At 42.2% G+C, this 14,762-nt stretch overlaps 1 protein-coding gene across 1 annotated transcript in view; it reads left to right on the forward strand.

Moving 5' to 3' along the window:
* Positions 1–250: 250 nt before the first annotated feature.
* The window catches only part of fbxl13 (F-box and leucine-rich repeat protein 13), a 31,728-nt gene continuing 17,216 nt past the window's right edge, over positions 251–14,762 (forward strand). The window contains exons 1-9 of the mRNA XM_021572820.2: positions 251–1,226; positions 1,422–1,528; positions 2,113–2,206; positions 2,475–2,542; positions 8,840–8,994; positions 9,723–9,832; positions 10,483–10,587; positions 13,279–13,374; positions 13,598–13,733. Coding sequence (XP_021428495.1) covers positions 1,152–1,226; positions 1,422–1,528; positions 2,113–2,206; positions 2,475–2,542; positions 8,840–8,994; positions 9,723–9,832; positions 10,483–10,587; positions 13,279–13,374; positions 13,598–13,733 — 946 coding nt within the window. The 5' untranslated portion in view covers positions 251–1,151. The remainder of the gene's footprint in view (positions 1,227–1,421; positions 1,529–2,112; positions 2,207–2,474; positions 2,543–8,839; positions 8,995–9,722; positions 9,833–10,482; positions 10,588–13,278; positions 13,375–13,597; positions 13,734–14,762) is intronic.

Consider the following 14,762-nt stretch of genomic DNA (forward strand, 5'->3'; position numbering starts at 1 on the left):
TTCTCAAATGTCTTGTAGTTGAGTAGCCAGCCTAGGCTACTTCTCAAATGTCTTGTAGTTGAGTAGCCAGCCTAGGCTACTTCTCAAATGTCTTGTAGTTGAGTAGCCAGCCTAGGTTACTTCTCAAATGTCGTGTAGTTGAGTAGCCAGCCTAGGCTACTTCTCAAATGTCTTGTAGTTGAGTAGCCAGCCTAGGCTACTTCTCAAATGTCTTGTAGTTGAGTAGCCAGCCTAGGCTACTTCTCAAATGTCGTGTAGTTGAGTAGCCAGCCTAGGCTACTTCTCAAATGTTGCTGTAATAGGTTTCTCCTTTGCATGGCGCTTTGTTGCACGTTTTTTTTGTAAGCAGGATAAAGTAAAGCAGATTAATTTAAATTGAATTCACAGATGTGAGCGTAGATGACTCAACTGTTGACTCGCTTATGCGTCCTATTCGGCCTGCAGTGTTTGACACATACGCTTGCCTTTTAGCCACGTTATGACTGACTTGTGATCATTGCCCTTGCTAGTTTGATTGTATCGACATTCCCAACATTAGTTACAGTAGTCAGTTTTTGTTCAAAATATTGAGTTGTTGTAAGAAACTGCATCATAATATTGAGTTATTGTAAGAAACTGCATCCCGTGGAGGCAGAAAACAACGTACCAGGCAAGCTGTGATTTACAACCTGATGGCAATATTTTTAGACTACCAAAATATGAATTATGCATTGAACCGCATCCATCTATTCTAGCAACAATGCCTTACTGTATGTCATGATATTTTGAGTCAAATAGAACCTATTTTTAAAACATTTTATAAAAAGTTGTTTTTGTAGCATAACTAGGAATGTCACATTTTTGACTGATATTATGACTGTCTGTTTGTTTCATATTTGCATATATGTCAATTCCACTTTAACCGTTTTAAATGTCAACTTCAGTAGGGTTAGGTCAGAGTTCGGACATCCCAAGGACCCAGATGAGATTTTTCCGTACACCACCTACAACATGGAATCTTGGTTACTAGGTAACGGTAAACTGTACATGGAAGTGTCCAATCAGAGAACAGACCGGGGCCTGCTTGCAAACTTCTGTGTTGACAAATATTTTGATAATTTTCTATTTAGCTAGTTAACGTTATATTACCTACTTTGGGATGGAGTTTTGATATGGCTTCTTTACAAAATGCTGACCCGGCGTTGAGGGAATATATACTGAAGCATTCCTTGCCCCAAATATTTCAGGTGAGACTTTTACAATGTCACAAATTTTGCCATGCCAACTCTCGTAACCCTAACATAAAATAGCTAGCTAGCTACAGTGGCTAACGTTAGCGAGTTAAAGAGCCATATAGCAGTTGGTAGTTAACTTAATTAGCTAACGTTATATAGCTACATTTGTCCCGTAATATGTACAATACTCGTGTTGTGTTTCAACAGGCATTATTAACAGGTTTATGTGTGTCGTGTCCTGAAAGTCCATTACATTTTCTGGAAAGGAAGATTGTGTCTATTCAGGAAAACCGGGACACTGCTGAGATTGATTGGTGAGTAACCTGTTACAGTATCCTACTTCTGAATGGTCTATATAAAATAGTTGTGACCTATAAATAAAAACATCTCAAAACTTCCACTTTATGAAAAACGGTGTAGGGAGTAAGTCACTGCACATGTGCATTTTCTTATTTTCAAAAAATAAATATTTCCAGGCACAACCGGAACTGGCCACCCCTCAGCCTGGTTCCTCTCTGGGTTTCTTCCTAGGTTTCTGCCTTTCTAGGGAGTTTTTCTTAGCCACCGTGCTTCTACATCTGCATTGCTTGCTGTTTGGGGTGACATCTGCTGATGTAAAAAGGGCTTTATAAATACAATTGATTGATGGATTGATAAAGGTTCAATTTGGATACCCACTTGCTTTACTTATCAACACTCCTGAACACTGCAGTGCAAGGCCCACAGCACAATGAATGCAGTTTGGTCTGAGTATAATGACAGTGATAGTTTCATTGCCATGTTTGAAATGCAAGAGGGATTAGAATTTAGAATCATAGCTAAACTCAAAACTTTATGATACCAGGTTGATAAAAGCTGCAGTGAATTGCAGAAAATGTTAACAAAGCACTGTCTCTAGGCATACATGTGTTGACGATCCAGAACAAGTCGCCGTGACCTCACTGGCAGGAAGCATGGTGCATGACATCTTTGGGAAACGAGATGATACACTGGTAAATTTATAAATAAAAGCACTTTTCGTTGAACAAGTCATAAGTATTTGGACAAATTCACTTATACTGTATTAAAGTAGTCCGAAGTTTAGAATTTGGTCCCATATTCATTGCACTCAATGACTACATCAAGCTTGTGGCTTTACAAAGTTGTTGGATGCATTTGCAGTTTGTTTTGGTTGGTAAGGTTTAGTGGTTTCCTACATACATGCTGTACATGAACATTTTGAAAATGATCTCACCTTTACATCTTTCCTTCCCTCAACAGTTTCTCTCCCATTTGTTTGAGAAGGCCTACTCCTGTTACAGAATAAGTTTAACAAATATGTGCTTCAAGTAAGTAACCCCTGTTATCTAAAGCTCACCTATTGAATACAAAAATGGTGTCCCATTTTGAGAACCATGTTTAGTTGGGATACCGAGAGGATGGATGGGCGAGGGGGGTTGAGTCTTGGGGCACTCAGGTAGCCACCACTGTTGGAAGACAAAGCTTGTCCATCCTGTCTGGAGGAAGAACTGGAAGGGAAAGGCCTTTGTACTGTAGGGGCATAGCCAGTTTGAGACACTTTGAATGGCTGCTTGACATTAGGGATTTGTTCACTCTGGACATCAAAACTGTTATAAGCACCACCATCATTTCTAAAGCTTGAGCCAGAATTACAAAGACTTCCATAGCTCTTTGAAACAGATTCTCCTGCAGGGACTTGGTTAGAATGATACAAGGGAACAGAATTAGGGCCTTTACTGCCATTACCACTGGGAGAGGCTGGACCTTGGGTAGAGATTATAGGATCAGGGACTGTGTCCTTGCAATTGGGCTTTGGACAGGCTCATGAGGCTGTAGGCTGGCTCTCTCAAACTCTGGGTTGAACTGCAGTCATTTTGGGTAAGCCCTTTCTCAATAGGGACATGGATAGTTTGGGATATTTGCCTTGGCAGCTGAATACGGGGGACATGTTCATTCTACACAGTGTCCAAGGTTTTTTGGAAAGATCTACCTGGCTTAAAAAAGGTGTTCCTCATAGACTTCACAAATTGTTTTAAATCATGAATGGTTGCAACACTGACATCCTTGACAATGTTACTAAGTGCTTGCCTATCATGTAAAGGGTTGTAGGGAGTTTGGACATCATTACCAGTGCTAGCATGTTCAGACTCTAGAACAAAGGTGCTGAGAGATCTGGGATGAACTCATTGGGCTCATGCTGTGCGGAGATTCCGATCTGGGCAGAGCCAGAATGGCTAGAAACATGATCCCCATAAACACTGGAGTGACTGGGGTAGTTGACCTGCTCCACAGTTTATCTTGACTCATACTCGCTTGTGACAGTTCCACCCTTGGGCATTGGCCTTGGTTCAGTTGGAGTGGAGACAAGTTGTGTGAACTGCCCAGATTCCTGGGATTGGGTGGACAGGTTCTCTCTGCATAGAGACAAAGCTCGGGGATGGTTTCCTTCAAATGGACTGGTAGCTGGTGTCTGCAGAGCCAGAGTCTGGACCAGGCCCTGAGAAGCCTCTAGATTTCAAGAGGCCTGAGGCATCTCTAATTTTCTATTTGATTTATTTTACCTTTTTTAACGAGGCAAGGCAGTCAAGAACAAAGGGGACGGGGGCTGGGATAAAGATAATAAATAAATATAGAACAAAATACACATCACGACAAGAGAGACAACACTACATACAGAGAGATCTAAGACAACAACATAGCAAGGCAGCAACACATGACAACACAGTATGGTAGCAACAGAACATGACAACAACATGATAGCAACACAACATGGCAGAAGCACAACATGGTGGCAGCACAAAACATGGTATAAACATTATTGGGCACAGACAACAGCACAAAGGGCAAGAAGGTAGAGACAACAATACATCACACAAAGCAGCCACAACTGTCAATGATTCAGTCTTTGAATGAAGAGATTGAAATAAAACTGTCCAGTTTTTTATTTATTTATCTGTTATTTTACCAGGTAAGTTGACTGAGAACACGTTCTCATTTGCAGCAACGACCTGGGGAATAGTTACAGGGGAGAGGAGGGGGATGAATGAGCCAATTGTAAACTGGGGATTATTAGGTGACCGTGATGGTTTGAGGGCCAGATTGGGAATTTAGCCAGGACACCGGGGTTAACACCCCTACTCTTACGATAAGTGCCATGGGATCTTTAATGACCTCAGAGAGTCAGGACACCCGTTTAACGTCCCATCCGAAAGACGGCACCCTACACAGGGCAGTGTCCCCAATCCCTGCCCTGGGGTATTGGGATATTTTTTTTAGACCAGAGGAAAGAGTGCCTCCTACTGGCCCTCCAACACCACTTCCAGCAGCATCTGGTCTCCCATCCAGGACCAACCCTGCTTAGCTTCAGAAGCAAGCCAGCAATGGTATGCAGGGTGGTATGCTGCTGGCAGTTTGAGTGTTTGTTGCAGCTCGTTCCAGTCGCTAGCTGCAGCGAACTGAAAAGACGAGTGAACCAGGGGTGTGTGTGCTTTGGGGACCTTTAACAGATTGTGACTCGCAGAACGGGTGTTGTATGTGATGAGGGCTGCAGTAGATATCTCAGATAGGAGGGAGTGAGGCCTAAGAGCATCAACCAGTGGGTCTTGTGACGGGTATACAGAGATGACCCGTTTATAGAGGAGTATAGAGTGCAGTGATGTGTCCTATAAGGAGCATTGGCGGCAAATCTGATGGCCAAATGGTAAAGAACATCTAGCTGGTTGAGCGCACCCTTACCTGCCGATCTATAAATTACATCTCCGTAATCTAGCATGAGTAGGATGGTCATCTGAATTAGGGTTAGTTTGGCAGCTGGGGTGAAAGAAGAGCGATTACGATAGAGGAAACCCAAGTCTAGATTTAACTTTAGCCTGTAGCTTTGATATGTGCTGAGAGAAGAACAGTGTACCATCTAGCCATACCCCCAAGTACTTTTATGAGGTGACTACCTCAAGCTCTAAACCCTCAGAGGTAGTAATCACACCTGTGGGGAGAGGGGCATTATTCTTAACAAACCACATGACCTTTGTTTTGGAGGTGTTCAGAACAAGGTTAAGGGAAGAGAAAGCTTATTGGACACTAAGAAAGCTTTGTTGTAGAGCATTTTATGGGGAGGGGCCAGCTGAGTATAAGACTGTATTATCTGCATTTACATGGATGAGAGAGCTTCCTACTCCCTGAGCTATGTTGTTTATGTAAATTGAGAAGAGCGTGGGGCCTAGTATCGAGCCTTGGGAAAGCAGATGTTCTGATGTTATACACTGCACATAAGGTGCTCCGTAGACCTCCGTAGATGTGTACTGAATGGATATCCACGCATAAAAGGGATTCCTAAGGACATACACAGGGTGTAAGGTTGAGTCTAATATTATCAAGGTTGTTATGCTATTCAGGTCAATATGCAAGACATGCTTATCACCAAACGGGACAGAATTCTCAACTTTTTGGGCAGGAAAAAAGTTAGCGCTGATCAATATGGGTGTGACACATAGAGAGATAGACACATAGGACACATCATTGTATCACGAACTCCGTAGCTGATGTGAGTAAGACCTTTAAACAGGTCTTACTCACATCAACATTTACAAGGCCACAGGGCCAGACGGATTACCAGGACGTGTACTCCGAGCATGCGATGACCAACTGGCAAATGTCTTCACTGACATTTTCAACCTGTCTCTGACTGAGTCTGTAATACCAACATGTTTCAAGCAGACCACCATAGTCCCTGTGCCTAAGAACACTAAGGTAACCTGCCTAAATGACTACTGACCCGTAGCACTCACGTCTGTAGCCAACTAGCCATGAAGTGCTTTGAAAGGCTGGTCATGGTTCACATCAACAACACTATCCCCGAAACCATTGACCCACTCCAATTTGCATACCGCCCCAACAGATCCACAGATGATGCAATCTCTATTGCACTCAACACTGTCCTTTCCCACCTGGACAAAAGGAATACCTATGTGAGAATGTTATTCATTGACTACAGCTCAGCGTTCAACACCATAGCGCCCTCAAAGCTAAGGACCCTGGGACTAAACACCTCCCTCTGCGACTGGATCCTGGACTTCCTGACGGGCCGCCCCCAGATGGTAAGGGTAGGTAACAACACATCCGCCTCGCTGATCCTCAAAATGGGGGCCCCTCAGGGGTGCGTGCTCAGTCCCCTCCTGAACTCCCTGTTCACTCATGACTGCATGGCAGGCACGACTCCAACACCGTCATCAAGTTTGCCGATGACACAGTGGTAGTAGGCCTGATCACCAACAACGATGAGACAGCCTATATGGGAGGAGGTCAGACACCTGGCCGTGTGGTGCCAGGATATTAACTTCACCCTCAACGTGATCAAGACAAAGGAGATGATTGTGGACTACAGGAAAAGGAGGACTTTTTTAAAAATTTTACCCCTTTTTCATGGTATCCAATTGTTTTAGTAGCTACTATCTTGTCTCATCGCTACAACTCCCATACGGGCTCGGGAGAGACGAAGGTTGAAAGTCATGCGTCCTCCGATACACAACCCAACCTAGCCGCACTGCTTCTTATTAACACAGCGCGCATCCAACCCGGAAGCCAGCCGCACCAATGTGTTGGAGGAAACACCATGCACCTGGCAACCTTGGTTAGCGCGCACTGCGCCCGGTCCGCCACAGGAGTCGCTGGTGTGCGATGAGACAAGGACATCGCTACCGACCAAGCCCTCCCTAACCCGGACGACGCTAGGCCAATTGTGCGTCACCCAACGGACCTCCCGGTCGCGAACCCAGGGTCTCTGATGGCACAGCTGGCGCTGCAGTACAGCGCCCTTAACCACTGTGCCACCCGGGAGGCCCCGCCCCCATTCTCAGCGACGGGGCTGCAGTGGAGCAGGTTGAGAGCTTCAAGTTCCTTGGTGTCTACATCACCAACAAACTATCATGGTCCAAACACACTAAGACAGTCGTGAAGAGGGCCTGACAAAGCCTATTCCCCCTCAGGAGACTGAAAAGATTTGGCATGGGTCCTCAGATCCTCAAAAGATTCTACAGCTGCTCCATCGAGAGCATCCTGACTGGTTCCATCACTGCCTGGTATGGCATCTGCTCGGACTCCGACCGCAAGGCACTACAGAGGGTAGTGCGTACGGCCCGTACATCACTGGGCCAAGCTTCCTGCCATCCAGGACCTCTAAACCAGGCGGTGTCAGAGGAAGGCCCTAAATATTGTCAAAGACTCCAGACACCCTAGTCATAGACTTTTCTCTCTGCTACTGCATGGCAAGCGGTACCAGAGCACCAAGTCTAGGTCCAAGAGGCTTCTAAACATCTTCTACCCCCAAGCCATAAGACTCCTGAACATCTGGTCAAATGGCTACCCAGACTATTTGCATTGCCCCCCCCCCCCCTCTGTTATTTTCTTTGTATAGCCACTTTGATTACTCTACGGACATGTACATAATGACCCCAATTACCCCGCACATTGACTCTGTCCCGGTACCCCCTGTATATAGCCCTCCTATAGTTATTTACAGCTGCTCTTTAATTATTTGTTATTCTTATCTCTTACTTTTTTGGGGGGGATTTTCTTAAAACTGCATTGTTGGTTAAGGGCTTGTAAGTAAGCATTTCACTGTTGCATTCGGCATGTGACAAATTAGATTCGATTTGATTTGTGTGAACAACACAAATCTGTCCACAATTTTTTCAGTGTGTTAAAAACAGGCACAAGTCTGATTATAAAGTCGTTTTTTTCAAAGTTTCAGAAATGCCACGTGCGTCCACTTATATCAGTGCTTTTGTAAAAAACCTAACCACTACGAAGCTTCTATTTGATCAAATAAGCCTCAAGTAGCAAATTAGCAATTCCATTTTTTTATTGACCAAATTCGGCATTCTCTCATTGACCTCATTGACTAAATTAAACTGGGAACATCTCTGGCATCTTCCTGAAGATCACTGATGTCATGATATGACCTCGTTTTTTGTGGGGGGTTCTCAGTTGTCTTGAAAGCACCAATAGAACACCACTCTTCCAATTGATTAGTCAGTTCCAAAGTAAATCATCAGCTTAGACATCAATATGAAGCTTAGATACTGTTTCAAAAATAGGCCTACAATGCAGTTGACAGTTAATAATTCTAATTTTATTAACACACTTTTGTCTATGAAGAGTGGCGGCCAATAACTTAAGATGCGTGATTGAAAGCAGATCTTCTCCCTGGGTCACTGGTGAACAAGCTGGGGGTTAGCTGGGACACTGTACTCTGTATTTCCTTTCACCTCCCTCTGTTGCAGGTAGTACAGGCCCTGGGAGGATGATATCAGTATCTAGTATCACCGACAGCTTTTGTCTAGGAAACATATGCTGCTTTCTGAATAGCTGAGTATCTGGGGGGAATAGCTCATTGAGGAAGTGAAACCTTTTGGGGTGTTGCAGATATAAATATACTGTATAGAACAATCAAAGACTTCAATTCAACAAGATAAGTGAGGCACATATACTGTAGGTCTATTCTTACCCCTATTGAATGAAAACGTCCTTGGTTCATGTTCTGCCCTGCTGAATGAATGAAGGTGTACAGGATCAGTCCTACCTGCCAACTCACTGAATTAATGATGGTTGTGTTTTGTGGGCGCCGGTAGGGCGTGGAAAAGGTTCATCTGGAATAAGCGGAAGGAGGCCAGGGAGTTGACACTGAAGATGGAGACAGCTGAGAGGCACTACATACAGAGGGGCCTGAGGGTCGCACTCTGCAAGTGGGTGGAGTGGGTACAGGTCTGCAAGAGAAGGCAGAACGGTAGGCAACTACTATTGGCATGTGTTGCAGAGTCATTGATATAGCCTAAAGAGTTACTGTAGGTAAAGTACAGTTTAAGCATCTGGAATATTAATGGGTGCATTTTTGGCACCTTAAAAGATATTTACATTTTGGTTAAAATAGTTTACCAAACTGTAGGCCTATCTATGACTCTAATGCATATTTATGCATTACTGTCAGAGCATTACTTGTCTGACCTCAGTTCATTCATGTGCTTCAGTACAGAAAAAAAACAACTAAGTTATGCTTTAGTATCCATGTGAATCACCTGTCTTTTGCAAAGCTTCAGAATACAGTGTGAGAACATAGTTCTGAAAACAGCATGGCTTGTTTTTGGTCAGTTATGATAAGTGGGTCAGCTGAAAGTCATTAGCTAATACTATATATCCAGACTAGTCTCTGCTGTTAGTTTAACTGATTTATGCTTTGACTAACTATGACTATTTATAGTACTCTGTATCATGGCTGTTGTCTTTTAAAAGCTGTCAGGATGTTTTGCATTATGAATGACTGTATACATTTTTATCATTTTTCCCTTGGGTCAGTGACTCAGTTATGCTTATTGTGTTAAAGTGTTGGCATAAAATACAGTTGCAACATCCATGTTTCTACCAAAAAGTTTTTTCCGCAAATATATAATTTTTCGACAGTATATTATTCACATTTTCATGCAGGACATGTATAATGCTTGTGTGTTTTCCTCTTAGATGCCATGAAAAAGATCCAGCGAGTGTGGAATGCTATCCACTGTAAGATTGTCATAGGTGCTTGGCGCTATGTGGTACAGGACTCAAAACGGACAAAGGAGTACTTTGAGGTATGGCTAGACGAGATTCATCTGATTAGTATTTACGGTATACCAATTAAGAATTCGATTTTTAAAATGTTACCTTTATTTTGACTTGGTGTCAGTGCTGAGACCAAGGTCTCTTTTCCAGATGAGCCCTGTTTAGCACAACAACAATACACATCAAAATACAATATACCCATTAAATTACACATCAATATTAACATTCAAATACACATTATTATGCTCAATACATGAAAAACAAAACACAATCATAAAAAACAACACCTTCTTCAGTAAAATGGTCTCCTAACAGCCTTAGAGGGTACAATTATTCCTATTTGTAGATCATTCCACACATAAGGTGCAAAATAACTAAAAGCAGATCTACCAGAGTTAGCTATCCCTGAGACCGGGTCTGGTATCTCTTGCATATATAAGTTAACAAGGTAAGGTACGGCGGAAGTTTAAACCGGAGGACTTGATAAACAAACAGAGTGCAATGCATTGGTCTACGAGACTTCAGAGAGGGCCAGTCTACTTTCTGATACAGAATGCAGTGATGTGTACTGAACCTATCGCCCGCAATAAAGCGTAGTGTGCTATAATAAACTGCATCCCATGGCTTCAATACAGTTGCAGCTGCATTCATATAGACAATGTAATGTGTGTGTTGTCAGAAACTGGAGAATGGTCTGTTGGAGATGAGCAGTAAGGACTCTGACGTTGCCATTGGAGAGGGACATGATGGACTCTCACTGCTACCTTGCAAGCTCTCAATAAAGGTACTCCTCTCTCTCTCGCTATTACTGTCTCCCTCATGCTCACTCGCTAAACTTGCCTCCTCTTCTTTCTCACCCTACATTCTTATGAGTCACATGTTCACCCCAGTTTTCTTCTTTAACTGTCAGATTAATTGTTTGTGAAGATTCCTAGCCTTCATGGGCAGAGGTCACCTCTATTGCATGCATCATGACTTATGATGACCCCAGTCCTTGTCCCTTCTAAGGCCACATGGGGGTCGTTCCATATGATTTTAGTCACTTTCTGACTGCACCCCTTATGATTTGAACGAAACCTTCCCTACATGTTTGTCCATGGTAGAACCAGAAAGATGGTTGAAGGTCCACACATCAGAGAATGTTGACTTGAATGGGAATACACATTGTTTTGAATTAAACTGTCAGTCTTCCATAGGAAACCTATTGAAATCATAGAAATATAGATAAAAGAATAGACATTCCCATTCAAGTTGACATTCAATGGTGGCTGGACTGGCGGCCATATTTCTGGTAGTAATTGAAACTTAAATTTAAATATCAGTGGTGTACGAGCTGATAGGCAGAATCTACCGCACACCCAAAACTGATTTGTGACGGTGCTGTAGGCAAAAGACGAAACTGGAGAAACAGGAAAAAGTCTGCACACTACCAAATATATTTTAATTATAGCTGAGCAGTGAGTCAAACGTAATTACAGACACCTGTGGTAATCTAAAGTACCCAAAAGTGCCACTACATGTCATAATATCACATAGAAATACAGGATAGAACAGAGCATGTTATACTGTAGATGTATTTCTACTAGAACGAAACATGTACACAACATTGTTTCTCCAATGGTGTACCAGCTAAATTGCTGTGGTCTGAAGGGATAGGTCCATTCTCTTGAATTTAGCTTCTATGATTGAAATGACACCCACCCTTTATTCAAGAGAATGCTGTGTCTCAATCAATGACGAGCACAACACAAACACTTCAGACAATGTAAAATAGGGTCTATACTACAACATATGTGTAAATGAAAAAAAAGATCTGAGTTTACCCGTGTTAAGAGAATTTATGTTAAAGGTTAAGAAATTACTTCATTTTTATAAATAAAAAATAAATACAAATTAAATAAATTATTAAATAGCTTAACAACCCTGTTTGTAAGCTTTCAAATGGTATCAAACTCAACCCTTTATATTTTTCAGTGATGAAGACATGGAAGTCTCATGGTAGGGTGGGGTATGCAAAATGGGTCAACTTTGAGCACCTCTACTCCTGAATGTTTAGGCTTTCAGGTCCAAAACGTCACTTTCTGACCACTTCTAGAATGGGCAAACATGTTCGAAAGGTTTCGTTAAAGGCCCAGTGCAGTCAAACTTGATTTACCCGTTTTTGATGTTTTCACACTGAGGTTGGACTAATATTGTGACATTTTGAAAATTATGATACTGCTATTTTAGTGTAAGAGCTGTTTGAAAAGACTGCCTGAAATTTCTGCCTGTTTTGGTGGGATGGAGTTTTGGCCTGCCTGGTGACATCACCAGGCGCAATATTAGTTAATAGATTAATAAGAAAGAGAGTTCCAAACCTCTCTGCCACTAACAGCTAGTTTTCAGTTTCCCCCTCCCTACTCAGACCACTCCCAGACAGTCCTAGCAAAATTCTTGCTTGAAAAATTGCTCTTTGCTAAGAAAGGAGGTAACTTAATTATTACCCCTGAATTGATTTGATATTGAGCTAGAAATGGCTGCATTGGAACTTTACAATCTATTATGCTCTATTATCGGTTGCCATTGCAGTTGTGTGTGTGTGTCGAATGACTCTCTCTCCCTCTGGATGATAGTGTTATTGGACCCATTTCTGAGAGTTGTTACTCAATAAAAACATGTTCCCCTGTATATTTTGTCTTCTGGCCAAGCAAGACTTGTTTTGAGTTTGGAGTGGCAGCGGGGGTTTTGTAATCAGCAGGGGTTCATGTTTAGTGTGAGGGGAAATGCTAGGATATGGTTCCTATATAGAAAAAAGTGAGCCTATTACATGCTATACAGGACTGTTTTGTCTGGGACCACCCCTGTAGGCATCTAGCAGTTAAGGCTTATTTCTTGGCAGTGATTACTAGGCTGTTTTTGTCAAAAATCTTGCCCAATAAATATTACTGGGACATGACTATGTTTCGGAAAGGAGCACAGCTCCTAAATGCTTTGTTGACATTCAGTATTTTTTTGTCTGTTTGTAAAATCAAAATAATTGTGGGAAAATAGCAAGAGGAATGGGGGCAGAGAGATTGTTCTGCAGTGTTTTCTTCTTATGAAATAGATTCAGATGAACTCACAATCGCATTGCAAAGGGCATAAACGGTATGGGTGAAACGTTTGAATTGACTTGCAGTAAATCAAGGCCTATGTTGAAGTGTTGTGTTGCGAATGAAAAGTGGTAGATGTGTCAGATGTTTTGGTCAAATTTGACATTGTTCTGAAATGACACCCAATAGCCTTGTAGTTAATTTGATAGGAAATAGGGTATACTTTCAGATGCAGCCATGCATAACATCTTTAAACACCAGATTGACTGAACAGTTGCTATGGCAGTGGTCACTAACGCAGGTCCTGGAGAGCTACAAGCTAGGTCGTAAAAATATCTCTATCTTCAACCTGTGCAGGGTTGGGTTGGTGACAACTGTTCCATCATAGTATTCTGTTTGGTCAGGTCTTCCAGAGACTAGACGTAGGAGACCTGCTGAAATGTGCAGAAGTGTGTCGGACCTGGAAGGCCATCGCTCAGACCTGCTCACTGTGGAGTCGGGTCAGTATAGCACACACTCACACACACCACAATGACAGGTACTGAAATTACCATAAACATTTAATGTAACATTAACTAATTGTTGTCAGTGATTTAACTCTTATGTCTACAGCATGTCTACAGCATGTTCCACGGTGCTTTCAGGTCTAATATATCCCTTGTTACCTGTTGAGTCCGAATGTGTCCTGTAATGTTTCCTCCAACATTTGTCTCTGAATGACAGATCAGTTTCTCTGTGGAGAGGGACTGGATCACAGACCGCATCGTGGAACAGATCCTACAGAAGTACCGGCCATTTGTAGTTCACCTTAACATGCGTGGCTGCACCTCTCTACAGTGGCCCAGCTTCAAATGTATCAGTGAGTACTAGCATATACACACAGACATACACACACACACGCATGGGTGTAAAGATTACATACCTGCATGGAAGCGTATGCACACACTAACACACATACAACAAAAATGCACAATTACGTAAATGTGATTGTGTTTCATTTCACAGCTACATGTACATTCAAATGACTCTACCAATATAACATTTCTGTCATCTCTAAATCATCTGATTGAGACAACACTGACAAAGCAGGAACAACAATATTAAAACAAAGTTAGTTTCACCATCTGATACAGACTAAATTTAAATTATCTATAAAATAAGACTAAAAAGTATTTAAAGAGCCACTGAACACACTGATTGGCACATGTGTTTTTCTGTTGCTCATTAGAAAAACAGGATTTCAGTCTTGGAGGTGTTTCCAGCCCGATTCCATGTTTAGTTAATTATGTTTTTCCCCCAACCCTATTCCACTTCTTCAAAATCCCCAGAATGAATGTAAGATAACTCTCAAAAATCTGAAAATAATGTAGATGTTTTTGCCGAGGATGTTTTAGTTGCGCAATTTTACATCTACAGTTGAAGTCGGAAGTTTGCATACACTTAGATTGGAGTCATAAAAAAAATTAAAATAGAACTGTTTGGCCATAATGACTATCGTTATGTTTGGAGGAAAAAGGGGGAGGCTTGCAAGCCGGGGGTGCTTTGCTGCAGGAGGGACTGGTTCACTTCACAAAATAGATGGCATCAGGAAAACTATATGGATATATTGAAGCACCATCTCAAGACATCAGTCCAGAAGTTAAATCTATGTCACAAATGGGTCTTCCAAATGGACAATGACCCAAAGCATACTTCCAAGTTGTGGCAAAATGGCTTAAGGACAACAAAGTCAAGGTATTGGAGTGGCCATCACAAAGCCCTGACCTCAATCCCATAGAAATGTGTGGGCAGAACTGAAAAAGTATGTGCGAGCAAGGAGGATTATAAACCTGACTCAGTTACACCAGCTCTGTCAGGAGGAATGGGCCAAAATTCACCCAACTTTTTG

The sequence above is a fragment of the Oncorhynchus mykiss genome, chromosome 2 (genome assembly GCF_013265735.2).
Source record: "Oncorhynchus mykiss isolate Arlee chromosome 2, USDA_OmykA_1.1, whole genome shotgun sequence".
In the NCBI taxonomy this organism is placed as follows: domain Eukaryota; kingdom Metazoa; phylum Chordata; class Actinopteri; order Salmoniformes; family Salmonidae; genus Oncorhynchus; species Oncorhynchus mykiss.